The sequence below is a fragment of the Rhinopithecus bieti genome, unplaced genomic scaffold, assembly GCF_001698545.2.
Source record: "Rhinopithecus bieti isolate Rb0 unplaced genomic scaffold, ASM169854v2 scaffold_32083, whole genome shotgun sequence".
NCBI classification, from domain to species: Eukaryota; Metazoa; Chordata; class Mammalia; order Primates; family Cercopithecidae; genus Rhinopithecus; species Rhinopithecus bieti.
The window spans coordinates 751,071-769,919 of record NW_016814096.1 but is presented as its reverse complement, the minus strand read 5'-3'; the positions used below and the strand labels follow the sequence as shown (position 1 = coordinate 769,919).

Here is an 18,849-nt window from a genome sequence, read left to right as displayed (position 1 = left end):
GTAGAGACGGGGTTTCACCGGGTTAGCCAGGATGGTCTCGATCTCCTGACCTTGTGATCCGCCCGTCTCGGCCTCCCAAAGTGCTGGGATTACAGGCTTGAGCCACCGCGCCCGGCCTATTCTAAAATTTTAAGTTTATTTTAAAAGTAGAAAGAAAAGGGAGGTATCTTTCTTCCTCTTCCTTCCTCTGAACTCAGAGGACACAGTCCCCAACCTTAGGAGTTTACCTTTTATTTACTCCTACTACCTGGATGATGTCAAGCTCTGAATAGTATTCAACCACATAAAGGCCACCAGGAGATGAGAAGACCAAATGTGACACATACCAGAAGATTTAACTTTTCATCAGAAAATAACACATCTATAAATCCTAAACCATGTAGGATTTAAGAGAATTTTAAGACAGATTTTTTCAAACGAGGTTTTAAAATATTACTCAAAGAATTGTCAAGACAACAAAGAAAAAGGACATTTGTTGGATAGTAACCAAAACCTCATGAAACTATTAATAAATGTAAAGAGAATTGTGCTTATGGTGTTAAAACTGGACAGTTGTGACTGAGTGGAAAAATTTTCTATACTATGATCCCAACATTACAACACTTTTACTGGATATTGGTTCTGGTAGTCCAAAGTTTATTTTCCTGCTAGTTGGCATTAGAGGTGTCATGCTGAAGACTGTGATTGCCTCTGAAAAAAAGGGTGCAGGTAGGTAAAAGAAGTGTCTACCAACACAAAAAATTTAAAGTATCTACGAGAATTATCAGCAAAAGCAGACATTGGTCCCTGCTTTAATTCACACAGATTAATGAGACAGCATATGGGAAGTACTTTGAGCTCCCCGGAAAAGTGATACCAGGCAAACTCAAAGAATTAGGTTACAGTATAAAGGGATAACAGGATAACAGACTACTTTCTTGTTTGTCATATTAAAAGACAAGTGTTTTTGACGTACTCGCTTAAGACTGGCATATAGATCTCATTTCTTGTACGTAAATCAGGTCACTGGTCATTACAGCCCCTTTAAGGTAAGGGAGAGTTACTAATCGGTGGAGAAACAAAAGTACGAAGCTGCCTGCCAGAACACACAGAAAGAGAATGGCAAAGAACCAAGAACCGTGTGCTCCCATTACCTTGCTCACTGGGACTATGATAAGGCAACTAAAGGGTGAAAGAAAGGCTAACGAATGTTACCAGGTCGGGATTCCAGCGGTAGCAAGCAAAACGAGTGAGAAGAGCAGCGGGTCCCTCTCTGTCCACTGCAGCTGGTGTGCCGAGGACAGTGGTTTTTTTCCTTTGACTCCTGATAACCAGCACTTCAACTCTTCCCTTTGATAGCTATCTACTTAATTTCTGAATACATACTTCCTTACACCATCTAAGAACCTGTTTACAAATGCCCAAAGCTCCAGAATTGGTATTTCAGCTATTAGAGAAAACAGGGTACCACGTTTTTATTTTAAGCAGGTGACATCTGGGAATTTCCTTCACTGAGTAAGTGGGCCCAAAAGATTTCTCAAGACTGTTCTCAATATCATTTGGTTTTAAATTCCCAAATGTCTTAGCATTTGTCTTCTCTTCACAACGTAAATCAAGGAGACATTCTCAACGTGGCCACCTGTGCTTATCTGGATCCTTTACATGAGAGCAGACTAAGGTCAATATCATGAAGTTTCTTAGAAAAGGACAAGTGAAAAATGGTTCTCTATCATAATCTGTCGTTAGCATTTTGAAGATTAAAAGGAGCATTAGTAAGTCAAACACAAGAGTGGGGCCACTGAGAAGCACCCATTTGACCCACAGGAAGGAATCACAGTTTCACTGGTTGTTTTTACAAATGAAAGGCTTTTGTCAGAAAGGGAAGCAATTCCTACAACATCCCAGACTGGAGCTCCAGAAAGGGGGTAAGTTGTAACTTAACCAAAAGAAAAAAAAGCCAAGTGTTATCTGAATATCTTAACAGTTATCTGACTCACCCCTATTAACTGAGTTGTAGATATGCTATAACCAGCATTTTAGAAGTGATATCCGATTCTGTTCATGTGTTTGAACATTTAAAGAAACCAGGATCCTAAATCAACTGCCCCCAAAAGACACGATTAAGCCGGTGGCAGAATTTGCCAACTTCTCTCCTAATTTCGTGTAACTATTTTTTTAGCCAAAAACTTCTATTCACTAAAGTACGGCTTATACATAGAGTGTTAATAAATACCTTTTATGCCAAATTCCTGCCAGTAGAACTCACATAAACCTCTCATCCCTCCCAGGAAGAGTCTGAGGAGACAAGCTGACTCTTGACTCCTAGCAGTCTGGAGAACAAAGTGGGAAAGGGAGGCGCTCGGCCCCTGGCCATACTGTGCAGTCAAGGTTTGTGGTTGAGACGGGGGGCAAAGAACTACACAAATTCCAGATATCACACTTGTCACCGGTAGCACCGCGGAGCATATCCCGGGGCTCCACGGCGCGTGCCTGGCACGTTAGCGGGCGCACAGACGGATGCGCGGTGAAGTTGAGAGTTTGAGTAGACAGAAAAAAGCTGGGTTGTGCGGGCGGGGTCGGCAGCCTGCAGCCCACCAGCCAGAGAGGAACCCGATCCGCCCGCTCGCCGGGGGCTTTGGCCAAGTGGTCGCAGCTGTGCGGGACTCGCCCAGCCGGCGGTTGCCAGGCTCAGGCGGCCGAACGCCCTACGCCGCCCGCCCCGCGCCGGGACCCAGCCCGCGCACCCCAGCCCGCCCCACGCCATTCCGGGCGGCAGTCCTCGGCACCTACCGGGAGGCCTGTGCGCAGGGCTGTGAAGAGCCGAGAGGTTCAGCGCAGCAGCCTTCTCCCGCACGGTGGCCATAGCCCTTGCTCCCCAGACGCCAACTCCTCCAACAGCTTCACAGCTCACTGAGCGCCCGTCTGTTAACTGGGCGGGGCGGGGCTCACTGCAGGCCCCGCCCCCGCTGCCGGTCACGTGTCTCTCTGGCACCCACTGAACGTAGCCCGCGGCGCCAGCGATCCAAGTTTCCTCGGGCGCGAAGCCACGCGAGGGGTGTCCGGGGAGAGAGCGGTTCTCTGGGCCGGCACCACGCGACCCGCGGCTCACACTAGCGGCGTTCGAACCGCGGCCTGCCGTAGATTAACTCGGGGACCAGGCCGGGCGCGGTGGCTCCCAGCACTTTGGGAGGTCAAGGCAGGTAGATCACCTGAGGTCAGGAATTCGAGAGCAGCCTGGCCTACGGGGCGAAACCCCGTCTCTACTAAAAATACAAAAATTAGCCGGGCTTGGTGGCGGGCGCCTGTAATCCCAGCTACTCGGGAGGCCGAGGCACAAGAATCACTTGAACCCAGGAGGCGGAGGTTGCAGTGAGCCGAGATCCACCACTGCACTCCAGCCTGGGTGACAGAGCCAGACTCCGGCTCAAAAAAAAAAAAAAAAAAAAAAAAAAAAAAGTCGGGGACCTGGCAAGCTGCCTAACTGCTCTGTGCCTCGGTGTCCTCACCTTGATGTGGGGGTAGGTTTAGTACCTGCTTCACTGAGATGTTTGTTTGTTTTTTAAGGAGGTTTATAGGAACCAATTCAGGTTCAGTATTTAGTAACTGCGTCCAGAACGTAAGTGCTTATAATTATGTTATAGTAGTAGTAATAATAATAGTAACAATAATAACCGAGTTTTTCATACATCCCTACCCGTACAGAACAAAGAAATCCTATGTGGCCCAGGAGAGTAATGTCTAGAGGTCACAGGAGAGCAGCAGCGAATGACCCTGGGACTGGCTGCCAGGAAATCTGTGCTGCCTCCAAAGGAACTGTGGGTCGGGCGGGTAGGGACAGTTTGCTGCGGTTGGAGTGAAGGTGGGGAGAGAAAAGGAGGAAGGGCTGTTAATGGGACACGTCTTATTTACTCGGAAGTTGAAGCCAGGCCAGAGATCCAATGCTGGATACCTCTGAAAGGATGAGTGGTCTTAGAGACAATAATCCAATTGCCAGATACTTGCCCATTTTTGTTTTTGTTTTTTTTCGAGTTTGGGAATTTTGCAAACATTTTCAAAACGAGTATGATGTCTTCTTAGAAGGAGGATGCTTGTGTGATTTAGGTGTAAATTAGAATATTGTGTAAGTAGGAGGTCATTATTTAGCTTATTGGAAAGAGCTTCTACATGGGGTTGTTTCAGAGAATACATACTAAGAAGCTGTGCCCCTAGGGACCTGGGTTTGTGGGTGGGAGGTGGGGGCCAGTTGCTGCTGCTAAGTGTTAGAAAAAGCTGGCCAGGCACAGTGGCTCACGCCTGTAGTCCCAGCACTTTGTGGGAGCCGAGGCAGGGGGATCCTTGAGGTCAGGAGTTCGAGACCGGCCTGGCCAAGATGGCGAAACCCCTAGTAAAAATACAAACACTGGCTGGGCATGGTGGCAGGCACCTGTAATCCCAGCTACTCGGGAGGCTGAGGCAGGAGAATCGCTTGAATCCAGGAGGCGGAGGTTGCATAAGCCAAGATTGTGCCACTGCACTTCAGCCTGGGTGACAGAGTGAGACTTCATCTCAAAAAAGAAAAAAAAAGTTGGCAACCGTTTGGCAACCTTTTTTTTAATGTGACCTCTTCCCCTGATGGTAGTAAAAGCCTGCTTTACTTCTGTTTAAGGATTTTCTTTGTAGTCTCTCAATTGGCTACTACTCACAGAAAGAGGATGCATTCAGGGCTGGTTTCAGGCACCCAATATACCAATTAACTGTATCCCCTGCTGTATAACTGAATGAACGCACAAGTCCACCTTCATGGCATAGGAGGGGGAAAAAGCTCATCTGTCTCAGGAGACAAATCTTGAGAAACACTAATATTTGAAAAAGCCTGGTGACCTTAGTGACCATTTTGATACTTTATATAACATTTCAAAGAGTTTTTCACCAACTTCTGTGATAATTGTTTAGCACTTCTGGAATGCTGGGATGTTCTTCTCTACTCAGGTAATTTCTAGAAACCATGGGATAGGAAATGCCTACCCCTTTTCCTACTTTCTTCCCTGGACAGATTTTTCCAGGTTACCCTGATTTTTTTTTTTTTTTTTTTTTTTTTTTTGAGACGGAGTCTCGCTCTGTCGCCCAGGCTGGAGTGCAGTGGCCGGATCTCAGCTCACTGCAAGCTCCGCCTCCCAGGTTCACGCCATTCTCCTGCCTCAGCCTCCTGAGTAGCTGGGACTACAGGCGCCCGCCACCTTGCCTGGCTAGTTTTGTATTTTTTAGTAGAGACGGGGTTTCACCGTGTTAGCCAGGATGGTCTCGATCTCCTGACCTCGTGATCCGCCCATCTTGGCCTCCCAAGGTGCTGGGATTACAGGCTTGAGCCACTGCGCCCGGCCTCTGATGTATTTTTTTTTCCTCTGAGCACCTGTAGCACTTATCAAATGCATTACTGTTCAGCCCCTACTTATATTGATACTCTCTAATTATTACAGCACACACATAATTGCCTAATAAAATTGGAAAATTGCCAGGCGCGGTGGCTCACACCTGTAATCCCAGCACTTTGGGAGGCAGATGTGGGCAGATCACCTGAGGTCAGGAGTTCAAGACCAGCCTGACCAACATGGAGAAACCTCATCTCTACTAAAAATACAAAATTAGCCGGGCAGGGTGGCGCATGCCTGCAATCCCAGCTACTCGGGAGGCTGAGGCAGGAGAATCGCTTGAACCTGGGCAATGGAGATTGCAGTGAGCTGAGATCACGCCATTGCACTCCAGCCTGGGCAACAGGAGCGAAACCCCATCTCAAAAAAAATAAATAAATAAATTGGAAAATTGTCCAGGGCATGGAGCATATTTTAACCTCTCGGACTTCTTTTAGCATCTGTGCATTGTTGGGCAAATAGTAGATGCTCTGATTGTCCCCATCAAAATACAGAGCTTTAAAATATCAGTTTCCAACTTTTAAAGTTTAAAGCTTAGGAACTTCTAAAAGAAAAGTTCTTTTAAAAGCCCAACTGGATGCAGTAGCTCATGCCTATAATCCCAGCACTTTGCGAAGCTGAAGCAGGTGGATCGCTTGAATCCGGGAGTTTGACACCAGCCTGGGTAACATGGTGAAACCCCATCTCTACAAAAAAATACAAAAAATTAGCCGGGCATGGTGGTGTGCACCTGTAGTTCCAACTACTTGGGAGGCTGAGGTGGGAGGATCGCTTGAGCCCAGGGAGGTGGAGGTTGCAGTAAGCAAAGATCGCGCCACTGCACTCCAGCCTGCGTGACAGAATGAGACCCTGTCTCAAAAACAAACAAACAAACAAAACAAAAAACCCTTTCATAACTAACAAGTATCACAATCACACAGTTTATAACGTGAAAGGAAATTTCTTTCATCCCTTTCTCATTAATCAGTGCACAGCTGCAAAGACTTTGGCCTTTTTTGTTTTCAGTGGTATAAAACTACCAGCAGCATACACCCGAGCTGTAATCTTTGCATAGTATTTTTTATTTTCACTTACAGAATGTTTTAAAACCACTTTTATTATTTCGCCAACAAGTATGTCACGTCAGTATATGTTTAGCATATGGGAAAAACTTCACTTGATCTAAGCTTGTCTATGATCAAACTTGTCTAAACCTATCAAGAGGTAGGAAGCAGAGCAGAAAGTTTTTGTTTCCCTAGTCCTAATGCAACCCAAAATTCCCCAAAAAAAAAAAAAAAAAAACAAAAAAAAACCACCAACCCACTTCCTGTTTCTGTGGCACTGTAAAACAATGATGAGTAGAAACTCTTCCATAGTTTTATAACTTTGTTCTTAAGATGGCAATATAATATCATCCTTTCACTATTAAAACATCAGAAGTATAATCTTTAAATTGCCATCTCAAATTTTTGCTAACTCAAATTTTAGGCTCAGGCCAGGCGCAGTGACTCATGCCTGTAATCCCAGCACTTTGGGAGGCCGAGGCGGGGTCACCTGAGGTCAGGAGTTCAAGACCAGCCTGGCTAACATGGCAAAACCTCATCTCTACTAAACAAAAATTAAAAATTAGCTGAGTGTGGTGGTGGGCGCCTGTAATCCCAGCTGTTCAGGAGGCCGAGGCAGGGAGAATTGCTTGAACCCAGAAGGCAGAGGTTGCAGTGAATCGAGATTGTGCCACTGCACTCCAGCCTGGGTGACAGGGCAAGACTGTGTCTCAAAACAAACAAACATAATTTAGGTTCATACCCTAATCAAGGCTCACCCTACCAAAAATTGCCATAGTAGTATACTATTTGCGTTTAGGAAACTTACCCCTCATATATACACCCCCAATTTTGGTTCCAAGTGGTGGGGCAAGTGGGCACTGAAAACAGAAGGGATAAAGCCTGTTTTCTAGAAAGGATGATACATAGTAAGATTTTCCACCATCAAATAAATTTTGAGCAATAGTACATTACATGGTGGATGTATTTGGAAGGGCGAAGGAAGCCTTGATACTAGCCTTGCTGACTTTTTTATTTTTATATATTTATTTATTTTTATTGAGACAGGATCTTGCTCTGTCACTCAGGTTGCAGTGCAGTGGTGTGAACATGGCTCACTGCAGCCTCAACCTCCCCGGTTCTGGCTCAAGTGATCCTCCCACCTCAGCCACCCGAGTAGCTGTAGTCGCGCCTGTAGTAGTGCGCCACCATGCCCCGCTAAATTTTTAAAATTTTTTTGCAGAAAAGAGATCTCACTTTGTTGTCCAGGCTTTCAATATTAAATATACACCACACTGAAAATATTCTCTTCTGTCCCTTAAGAAAGAAGATTTTTCTCAGAGATAGTTTGCATTATTTGGTACACATTTGTTCAAATGACTGCATTTCAACAGATTTAAATCCATCTGCTCATAATTTGGAAGATATAATTTAGATTTGGATGTCCTTATAATGGCCTTTTAGAGGCGCTCAAAGACCCTGGGTCTACGAAGACTTTAGAAATACTCTAAAAAACACATTCAAAAAGAAAGTTTTCTAATGATCGTGTGTATAGAAGCCATTAAAAACGTAGATTTCTGTCCCCCACACTATGTTCTGATTTACTACTTCTGGGGTGGAAACCCTGAGAATCTCTGTTGTTTTCTCTTCCACTGTGATAAAATACACACATTTACATCTTTTTTTTTCTTTTTTTGAGACAGGGTTTCATTCTATTTTCCAGGCCGGAGTGCAGTGGCGTGATCACAGTTCACTGCAGCCTCAACCTCCCAGACTCAAGTGATCTTCCCACCTTCGCCTCCCAAATAGCTGAGACCACAGTCACGTACCACCTTGCCTGGCAATTTTTTTTTGTCTTCTTTTGTAGAGATGGGTTCTAGCTCCGTTGCCTAGGCTGGTGTTGAACTCCTAGGCTCAAGAGATCTTACCCCTTGGCCTCCCAAAGTGCATGAGCCAGTGTGCCTGGTCTGCATCTTTTTTTTTTTTTTTTAGACAGGGTGTGGTTCTGTTGCCCAGGCTAGAGTGCAGTGGTGTGATCTCGGCTCACTGCCACACCTCTGCCTCCTAGGCTCAAGTCATCCTCCCACCTCAGCCTCCTGAGTAAAAGTAGCCTGACTAATTTTTGTATTTTTTATAGAGACAGGGTCTCACTTTGTTGCCCCTGCTGGTCTTGAACTCCTGAACTCAAGCAATTGTATGAGGGGTAATCACCTTGGCCTCCCAAAGTGCTGGGATTATAGGCATGAGCCATGGCGCCTGGCCCCTGCATCATTTTTTTTTCCCCTGAGACGGAGTCTTGCTCTGTTGCCCAGGCTGGAGTGCAGTGGCACAATCTCAGCTCCCTGTAACCTCCACCTCCCGGGTTTAAGCGATTCTCCTGCTTCAGCCTCCCGAGTAGCTGGAATTCCAGGCGTGCGCCACCACGCCCAGCTAATTTTTGTATTTTTAGTGGAGACGGAGTTTCACCATATTGGCCAGTCTGGTCTTGAACTCGCCCGCCTTGGCTTCCCAAAGTGCTGGGATTACAGGTGTGAGCCACCACGCCCGGCCCTGCCACCCCCCGCATCATTTTAACATACACTGCAGATGATTAAAATAGAGAATTTAAAAGAAGCACATTTTGAGGGATATTCCTCTTTTACACCTCATCAAGTTTCCTTTTACCTAATAAGGGATTTCTTTCACAGAATGTAAATTCCAAGACAGGAGGGATTTTTATCTTTTCACTGCTATATCCTTAGTAGTTATTAGTTCAGAATCTGGTTCATAATTGGCTCACAATAATTTTTGTGAATGCCTGAATAAATATTTATTTTAGATACAGTAAGTTTCAATTAAAAAATTCCAAATATACAGTTTTCTGTATACTGTATATTTACTTGATATAATGGTATATCCTAAGTTTTCTTCAGAAAGAAGCATACAATCTTTAGTGTTAATTTCTGTAAACATTTACTTGGATATTTAAATCATAGAAGACTGAAGAATAAATTAGTCTTAATAATGAATTACTCCTCATATAATTTTGAATACACGACTTTAAAAGTTTTCTTATTTGTTTGACGCTATGGATCTGTGGAAGAATTAGAATAAATCATATTCACTATAGGTATTTTGCACCGGTATTCCAGTTATCCATGGTCCACCCCCTTTGACCTTTGTATAAATCATAAATCAACAATGACCCTTCTCATGGGGTACATTAAAGGACTGTTTTACTCTTTTGTTCTATACAAGCTTCAATTAATTACCAAGTAATAGATATGATGACCAATATTTACAACATAATGTCTATAGTAAAGTTCTGTGACATTTTGAGCTGGTAAACTAATAAATAAACTATGACAATTGTAATTTTATTGAGGACCCCAGAATTTGGCTTAGATCAACTATTTTCTCTTTTACAAATGGAGTTTCTGCTTTTCCCCTTATAAAATAGATACAGCTTTATTTTTTCTTTTGAGCTAACATGTAAAGTCTGAAAAATTACTACTGAATATTTAAAGCTACAAAAATTTTTTAAAATTTCAGATATTGATTTATTTATTTGAGACAGGGTCTCCCTCTGTCACCCAGGTTGGAGTATGTGGCAGGATAATAGCTTGCTGCAGCCTTGAATGCCTGGGCTCAAGCAGTCCTCCCAATGGTGCCTCCCAAGTAGCTAGGACTACGGGCATGCACCACCACACTCAGCTAACTTTAAAAAAAAAAATGTTTGTAGAGACAGGGCCTCACTCTGTTGGCCAGGCTGGTCTTGAACTCCTGAGCCCAAGTGATCCTCCTACCTTGGTGTCCCAGAGTGCTGGGATGACAAGTGTGAACCACCATGCCTGGCCCATAGGTATTTGATTTCCCTTAAAAAAAAAAAAAGAAACCAGGCACAGTGGCTCACATCTGTAAATCTGGCACTTTGGGAGGGTGAGGTGGGCGGATCACTTAAGCCGGAAGTTTTAGGCCAACCTGGCCGACATAGTGAAACCCCTTCTCTACTAAAAATTCAAAAATTCCCTGGGTGTGGTGGTGCATGCCCATAATCCAAGCAACTCGGGAGGATGAGGCATGAGAATCACTTGAACCGAGGAGGTGGAGGTGGCAGTGATCCAAGATCATGCCACTGCACTAAAGCCTGGGCAACACAGCAAGATCTTGTCTCAAAAAAAAAAAAAAAAAAAGAAGAAGAATTTGAGCTACTGCTAATATATTGCCCAAGAGTCAATATCCAGTCAAGAACAGCCATAGTTCTACAGTAAGCCATGATCATACCATTGTACTCTAGCCTGGGCGAAGAGCAAGACCCTGTTTCAAAAACAAACAAAAAACAGAATAACTATAGTTGAGAGCCATAACCACAAACTCAGAGCTGAGTACTTGGCTTCCAGAACATGATTCTGAGTATTTCTTTTATCTTGCTGGTTGTTATTTCTTGGTCTCCTTTCCTTTGACATCTCCTCTTCTCCCTGCCTAGTAATGTTGAAGTGTCCCAGGGCTCAGTCTTTTGTCCTCTGTTCACTGCCTCAGTGATCTTGTTCAGTCTTATAGTTTTTAAAACCAGCTGGATGTGGTGGCCCAATGACTCTAATCGCAACACTTTGGAGGCTGAGACAGAAGGATCACTTGAGGCTGGAAGTTTGAGATCAGCCTGAGAGACAAAGTATGACCATGTCTCTACAAAAAATAAAAAATTAGCCATCCAGCCTGGGGAACATGTCAAAACCCATCTCTACTAAAAATAAAAAGTTAGCTGAGCATGGTTGCATGCACCTGTAGTCCCAGCTACTTGGGAGGCTGAGGTAAGAGGATTGCTTGAGCCCAGGAGACAGAGGTTGCAATGAGCCATGATTGTGCCACTGCACTCCAGCCTGGGTAACAGAGTGAGACCCAGTCTCAACCAATCAACCAAAATATTTGAAGACTTCCAAAATTATATCTGTACTCTAAACCTTTCTTTGAACTTCACCCTCATTTATCTACTGCCAACTCCACTACATCTCCACTTGGATGGCCAGTAGGCATCCCAAACTTAACATGGTCCCACACTGAACTACTTATCTTTCCCTTCTAGGTCTGCTCCACAGGAAACTTTCTCCAGCTCCGTTAAAGGCAGCTTCCACTCTAGTAGTTCAAGCAAAAAAAAAACTTGGAGATATTCTTGACTCCTCCCTTTCTCTCATACCGTCCACCAAGTTCATGAGAATCTGACCATGGCCCACAACCTGTAATCCTACCACCCTGGCCTGAGTAACAGTCACATCTTACCTGGATTACTACAGTACCTTTCTAATTGGTCTTCTTGCTTTTTTTCGTCTTTGTGCCATCCTTTTTAGTTTCCTAACAAAACAGCAAGAGTAGTCCTTAAAACATAAGTCACAGAGACCATCCTGGGCCACATGGCGAAGCCCCATCTCTACAAGAAAGACAAAAATTAGCTGGGCATGTTGGTGTATGCCTGTAGTTCCGGAGACCGAGAACTCAGGAGACCGAGGTGAGAGGGTCACTTGCGCCCTGGAGGTGGAGGCTGGAGTCAGCCATAATTGCCAGCCTGGGCAACAGAGTGAGAACTTGTCTCAAAAAAGCAAAACAAAACAAAAAAACAACATAAGTCAGATTATTATCTTTTTGGCTCAAAACCCAGCAAAGACTGCCTAACTCTACCCTTCCCTCATTCCATTCCAACCACATTAGCTTCCTTGCTATCTGTTAACACATCAGGCATACATTCCTACCTTTAAGGCCTCCAGACATCTGTTCATTCTGCCTTAAATGCTCTTTCCCCCAATAACCGTGGCTAACTCATATTCTTCAAATCCTGGCTCAAATGTCGCCTTATCAATGAGGACTTCCTTAAGAATCCTATGTAAATATTGCAACCGTGATCCCACCTCACACAGCTATCCCTCAGCACTCCAGATACTCCATATCCTGGTCTTTTTCTCTTTTCCACATTTCTTATCCCTTTCAATACATATACTGACTTAAAAAAAGTATCATACCTATTTTTTATTGTCTGTCCTCTCCCTCTCCCAGTATAATCTCCACGTGGTCAAGACTCATTGACATATCCCAAGCACCTAGAATAGTGCCTGGCATACAGTAGGCATGCAATGAATCTTTGATGCAATAAGGAATGCAGATGATTTTCCCTTTGCTACCAGGATTTCTTACATTGCAGAATTGTCCCACAAGTTCCATTTTGAGATTTTTCTTTCTTTCTTGAAAGAGGAGAGGTCCATGCAATTTTGCTTAAAAACAGGAGAAAGAGATCCTCCTTGGGTGCCCACATTATATATTGTTGTGTTGTTGAGTACCTTCTCTCAGATCTTTGGCCAGAGAGCACATTGGCATAAGTTAACATGACCAGGTCTACAGTCTAACGTCCTCAGAGTTTCTTTCTTATGTTTGGTAAAATCTCTATATCAGGATCAGCTTTCCAGCTTTTCATGTGGTCCAGTTTTCACTCATATATATGGTGTTTTCAGTGTCTTTCCTGTTGTAATTTCCTCCTGGGTGGGGAAACACCCTCTCACCTGTTGGCTAGTGTTTAATGTGGACATGCTTAGACTCAGGCCTTCCAACTCCTGTGACTTTCAAAGGCCTTTTGAGTTTGGAGAGGGTGTTTCAGTTGGACTGCTCCCTAAAGTCGTGTGACCTATCCTGTCTGCCTCTCATTATTCCTCTAAGTTAGGAGTTGATAGTTAGATTCTGTCAAATCTCCTCTATTTACTTACCGTACAAATATCCTGCTTTCTTTGGAAGAGAAGTTAAACATCAGATCTGGTGTCTTTCTTCACTCTGGTGTGATTCAATACTCTGCTTAGCAGACATTTAAAAATTTGGAGCATTTGGTTCACATCCTCTTTATTGATGCAGATTTTCCCCCGTGGTTTATAAGCTCCTTTGGCCTTTTCAGTTGTAGTTTGACAGGGGCCAGTTATAAAATGGTGCTTGGAAATCCTGAGGTATATACTTCAGTAATTCCTGGTAGGATGTGTTCGAAAGTTTTCCATCTCTTCTGCACTTAGAAATGAGCTCTCTAAGTGATTTCAGTATGTAGGTAGATTGGGGGCTGCTGGAATAGATAATCAGTGAGACTTACATGAGGGTTTAGAGGAAAGGTGACGTCTTGCAGTGGTAATAACTACACCTGAGAACCCTTAAGCAGCATCCTCAATGAGTCACCCTTTAGCTGTTTTTTTTTTGTTTGTTTGTTTTCCTGGAAATTCTTTTTGATTTTATTTTTTTCCCCAAAGCCTAAAGGCATTACCCAAAATATCAAGATACTGAAGACACCTGGTTATCTTCACTGCTTGTGAGATGTTTCAGATTAGACTTTTGTTCCTTGTAATTTTTTAATGTTTCAAGGGAACCATTTTTTCTAGGATTCACTGTTTATTACTGTAATTTCATGAGATCTTTATATGGGGTCTAATCATTTATGCATTCAAAAAATATTTATTGAGGTCTTATAATGTGCCAGATACCAGAGGTGGATTCAGGTTCTGTGGAGCCTGAAACTTACTACAGATTTGTGGGTCATATTTGAAAAAAGAAGAAAGGTTGGTCTGATTGGAGTGGGTTATCAGAACTTATTAACATTAGTGTTACTAAAGTTGGTTTACAGTCCCCCACTTATAAATTTGACTGGCTTTTAAAAAATTAAAAAATTAAGCAAAAATAAGGAAGGGAAGGGAGAAAAAAAAAGACGGGAAGAGGGGGAGGGGCAAGAGGGGACTATGACAACAATGACAATGACAGTGGTAGCACTGGTGATAAAAGTACAGATTGAAAATTAGGTGCAGACTTCTGTTTCTAGGAAGATGTAATAGAAATACATTTCCTCATTCCTTCTGCTAAGTACAACTAAAAACCCTAACTACTATCTATAAAACAAACATACCTGGACTCTGAAGGTTGGAGAAGAGAAGACAGACCGACTAGGGGCCTTGGGACCTGAGAATGACATTGTGATGAGTTTTCTTTTTACCTTATATAGCCCAGACAAAGCTGAAGAAGCCAGCAACCTGAAAACACCAATGGGTACAGACAGAAGAACCTGCTCGCTCTAGCCAGAGAAGTATGAGGACTTGAAGGTAAGAGGATTGTTTCTAGTCCTGGCTCTGCCATTAACAAATGGTAACTTGGTAAATAACTCTTTCTCCACATCTCCGTGGTCAGCCAGCATTATGATTGAAAGTTGGGAAAGGAAAGGAGTTGTGTTTTAAGCAAAGTTTAAGAGTTTACTTTTTATTGCTTAACATAGAAGTAATTGCATATTGTAGAACATTTGAAAGAAATGTATAATGAAAAATTTCAGGGCTGGGCATGGTGGCTCACACCTGTAATGCCAGCACTTTGGGAGGCCGAGGCGGGTGGATCACGAGATCAAGAGATCAAAACCAGACTGGCCAATATGGTGAAACCCTGTCTCTACTAAAAATACAAAAATTAGCTGGGTGTGGTGGTGATGTGCACCTGTAACCCCAGATACTCAGGAGGCTGAGGCAGGGGAATCGCTTAAACCCAGGAGGCGGAGGTTGCAGTGAGTCGAGGTTGTGCCACTGCATTCCAGCCTGGTGACAAAGCAAGACTCCATCGCAAAAAAAAAAAAAAAAAAAAAAAAAAAAAATTTCACTATTTAGAATATTTAGAGACAAACATTATTAACATTTAAGGCATTGAAAAAAAATTTTAATGATGTGTTATGCAATTGAGGTCATACTGTATATAAAATTTTGCATTTACTTTTTTTGCTTAATGCTAGAACATATTACAGACTTTTTAATAAAACATTTTTATAGGCTAGGCATTCTTTTATCACATGAATATACTGAAATTCACTTAACCATTTAAATAAATATATATATAGATGTTTTTTTCAAAGTAACTCATATTAGCATTTTTGTGGTGTTTAAATGCCTGATACTTTTAGTTTACATTTCTTTGGGTCATTGACCAAAATATTTGACAAGGCCTTTGGAAATTAAAAGGGTCATTTGGATGTGTGAAATCAGGCATTCTTTCTATGTTTTTAACTAAGGTCTGTAACTAACTATCTGTAGTGGTGGGATTTTAATAAATGGCATAAATACGACAGCCTAATAGAAGTAAATTAAGTAAATATTAAAAGGAAACTTATAAATTAGGACTTGGACAATTTTGGATTGGAACTGCAATTTTGCTTCCTTTGTAAATCTTGTTTTCTGGCGTGTGTGTGTGTGTGTGTGTGTGTGCTATGAGACTGTAAGTGAAACCTCCATGTAATGTGATTCCTCATAATTAAATAAACATTTATTGGGAAGCACTTCCAGAATGACAGTGTAAGGACTTCCAAAAACTTATTTCTCCATAAAAGCAATGAGGTCACTGGCAAACATTCTCTAGTTTTTTGGAATTCTAGAAAAAACCAAAGACATTTAACAATCTGAGGAGTGCTTATTGAAGAAAAATGGCAAAATCTCAGACAGTGAGATTTGTAGTGTTTAACTTGCCCTATTTCAATCCACTCCCCGCTCCCAGCTCCATGGTAGTCTTGAAGACCAGCAATCTTGAAACCATAATATCTGTGAAAAACAGCAGCCTAGCAGCCGTGGCCTGAAACGGTTATATCAGTTGGGGCAAACAAGAAGCTGGCTAAAAAAAAAAATACTTAAAAGGAAAATCTAGGGAATGAGATGTCCATAGGAGCTTTGAAAACCTCTGTAGGCCTGGTGGCCAAGATGGAAGTAGCTGCAGCCCACGGCACTCATGGAGATGAATGAAAGGGGCAAGTGAATCCAGCACCTTTCAACTGAAATATTCAGGTACTCTCACTGGGACTGATCAGGGAAACAACTCAAGCAGGGTGGGGCGACGGCCCACCTGGGAGTGACACAAAGCCAAGGGAACCCTCACCCTCAGCTGAGGGAAGTGGGAGTGATTGTGTGGCCCTGGGAAATCACACTTCTCCCACAAATCTTTGCAACCTGTGGATCAGGAGATCCCTTCGTGAGCCCACACCACCAGGGACTTGGGTCTGATACACAGAACTGTGTGGCACCTCAGCAGAGCAGCCACTCAGGCACACACAGAGACCCAGGAGTTTTACATACTCTGGTCCCAGGATCCCTGGCAAGGTGGAGGCCTGTACATATCCCTAGGAAGGGAGCTGAATCCATGGAGCCAAGCAATGTAGTTCTGCGAGCCCCACTTCCACAACACCTCACAAGATAAGACCCACTGGCTTGAATTCCATCCAGCCAGCCACTGGCAATAGGGTAGAGCCTGCCTGAGATGGAACAGAGCCCCCCAGGAGGAGGGGCAGCTGCCATCTCTGCTGTTTGGTTGACTCAACCATTCCAGCCTGCGGGCTTTGTAGAGTCCAAACAGTCCAGATAAGCTCAGCTCAGCACAGCTGCTTTGTCAGATTGTGACCAGACTGTTTCTTTCAGCCGGACTCCAGTCCATTTCTCTTTACTGGGTGAGACCTCCCAATAGGGCCCTCCAACCAGCCCCACACATTTTCTATGGACAGAGATCTGATCTCTCCCTGGGACAGAGTGCCTGGAGGAGGAGAGGGCCACCACCTGGGTTGTCCGGACGACTCAGCCACTCCAGTCAGGGGTTTGAAGAGTCCAAGATGATGGAGCAGAGGTGGTTCCCAGCACGACAAGGCTATCCTGTTGAAGTATGGCCAGAATGCTTATTTAAGTGGGACCCTGATCCACTCCTCCTTATGGGCAGGTCCTCCCAGCCAGGGCCTCCAGCCACCTCTGCCCATGTTCTGCTGCCAACCAAGCTCTAATTTCTCCCTGGGACAGAGTCCCTGGGGAGCAGGGCAGGCTGCCACCTTGGCTGTTTAGGCTTATCAGCTAGTCCAGCCTATGGGCCTTGGAGAGCCCAAATCAATTGGGGACGGAAGGGATCTGCAACACAGCACAGTTGCTCTACCAAAAAGCAGCCAGACTGCTTCTTTAAGAGGGTCCCTTATCCCATTTATCCTGACTGGGTAAGACCTCCCAACTGGGGTCTCCAGCCACCTCCTATAGGCACCTTCAGGCTGGCAACAGGTCAGCACCCCCAGGACGAAGCTTCCAGAGGAAGGGGTAGGCTGCCATCTTTGCTGTTTTGCGGTCTTCACTGGTGATACCTCCGGGTATGGGAAAAACGGAGGCAACTAGGGTCTGGGGCAGAACCCCAGCAAACCACAGCAGCCCTATGGAAGAGTGGCCAGACTGTTAAAAGAAAAACAAACAAACAGAAAATAACAACAACAGTACCCACAAAAACCCCATGCAAAGGTCAGCAGCCTCAAAGACTGAAGGTAGATAAGTCCACAAAGATTAGAAAGAATCAATGCAAATACTCTGAAAATTCAAAAAGACAGAGTGTCCCTTTTCCTCCAAATGACCACAACGCCTCTCCAGCAAGCGCTAAGAACTAGGCTGAGGCTGAGATGACTGAAATGACAAAAGAGGCTTCAGAATATGGATAAAAATGAACTTCACTGAGCTAAATGAGCATGTTGTAACCCAATGCCAGGAAGCTAAGACTCATGATGAAACAATGCAGAAGCTGACAGCCAAATAGCCAGTTTAAAGAGGAACATAACTGACCTGACAGAGCTGAAAAAACCACTACAAGAACTTTACAATGCAATCACAAGTATTAACAGCAGAATAGACCAAGCAGAGGAAAGAATCTGAGAGCTTGAAGACTATCTTTCTGAAATAAGACAGGCAGACAAGAATAGAGAAAAAAGAATGAAAAGGAATGAACAAAACCTCCAAGAAATATGGCATTATGTAAGGAGATCGATGGGTCTATGATGGATTGGGGTACTTGAAAGAGACAGGAAGAATGGAACCAATTTGGAAAACATGCTTCAGGATATCATCCAGGAGAACTTCCCCAACCTAGCAAGACAAACCAACATTCAAATCCAGGAAATGCAGAGAACCCCAGTAAGATAAGATACTCCACAAGAAGATCATCTTCAAGACATATAATCATCAGATTCTCCAAGATCTAAATGAAAGAAAAACTCTTAAGGGCAGCCAGAGAGAAAGGCCAGGTCACCTACAAAGGGAAGCCTATCAGATGAACAGCAGATCTCTCAGTGAAAAGAGATTGGGGGCCAATATTCAATATTCTTAAAGAAAAGAATTTCCGGCCGGGCGCGGTGGCTCAAGCCTGTAATCCCAGCACTTTGGGAGGCCGAGACGGGTGGATCGCGAGGTCAGGAGATCGAGACCAACCTAGCTAACACGGCGAAACCCCGTCTCTACTAAAAAAATACAAAAAACTAGCCAGGCGTGTTGCCGGGCACCTGCAGTCCCAGCTACTTGGGAGGCTGAGGCAGGAGAATGGCATAAACCCGAGAGGCGGAGCTTGCAGTGAGCCGAGATCTGGCCACTGCACTCCAGCCTGGGCGACAGAGCGACACTCCGTCTCAAAAAAAAAAAAAA

At 43.9% G+C, this 18,849-nt stretch overlaps 1 protein-coding gene and 1 long non-coding RNA gene across 2 annotated transcripts in view; one reads left to right on the top strand and one right to left on the bottom strand.

Annotated features, from left to right (window-relative positions):
- The window catches only part of DEPDC7 (DEP domain containing 7), an 18,752-nt gene extending 15,828 nt beyond the window's left edge, over positions 1-2,924 (bottom strand). The window contains 1 exon segment of the mRNA XM_017849728.1: positions 2,770-2,924. Within this exon segment, the coding sequence (XP_017705217.1) occupies positions 2,770-2,842 (73 nt within the window). The 5' untranslated portion in view covers positions 2,843-2,924.
- A 94-nt stretch (positions 2,925-3,018) lies between these two features.
- Positions 3,019-18,849, top strand: part of LOC108513833 (uncharacterized) — a 50,007-nt gene continuing 34,176 nt past the window's right edge. Inside the window, exons 1-2 of the long non-coding RNA XR_001881033.1 lie at positions 3,019-3,179; positions 14,400-14,496. This is a non-coding gene — a long non-coding RNA (uncharacterized LOC108513833). The remainder of the gene's footprint in view (positions 3,180-14,399; positions 14,497-18,849) is intronic.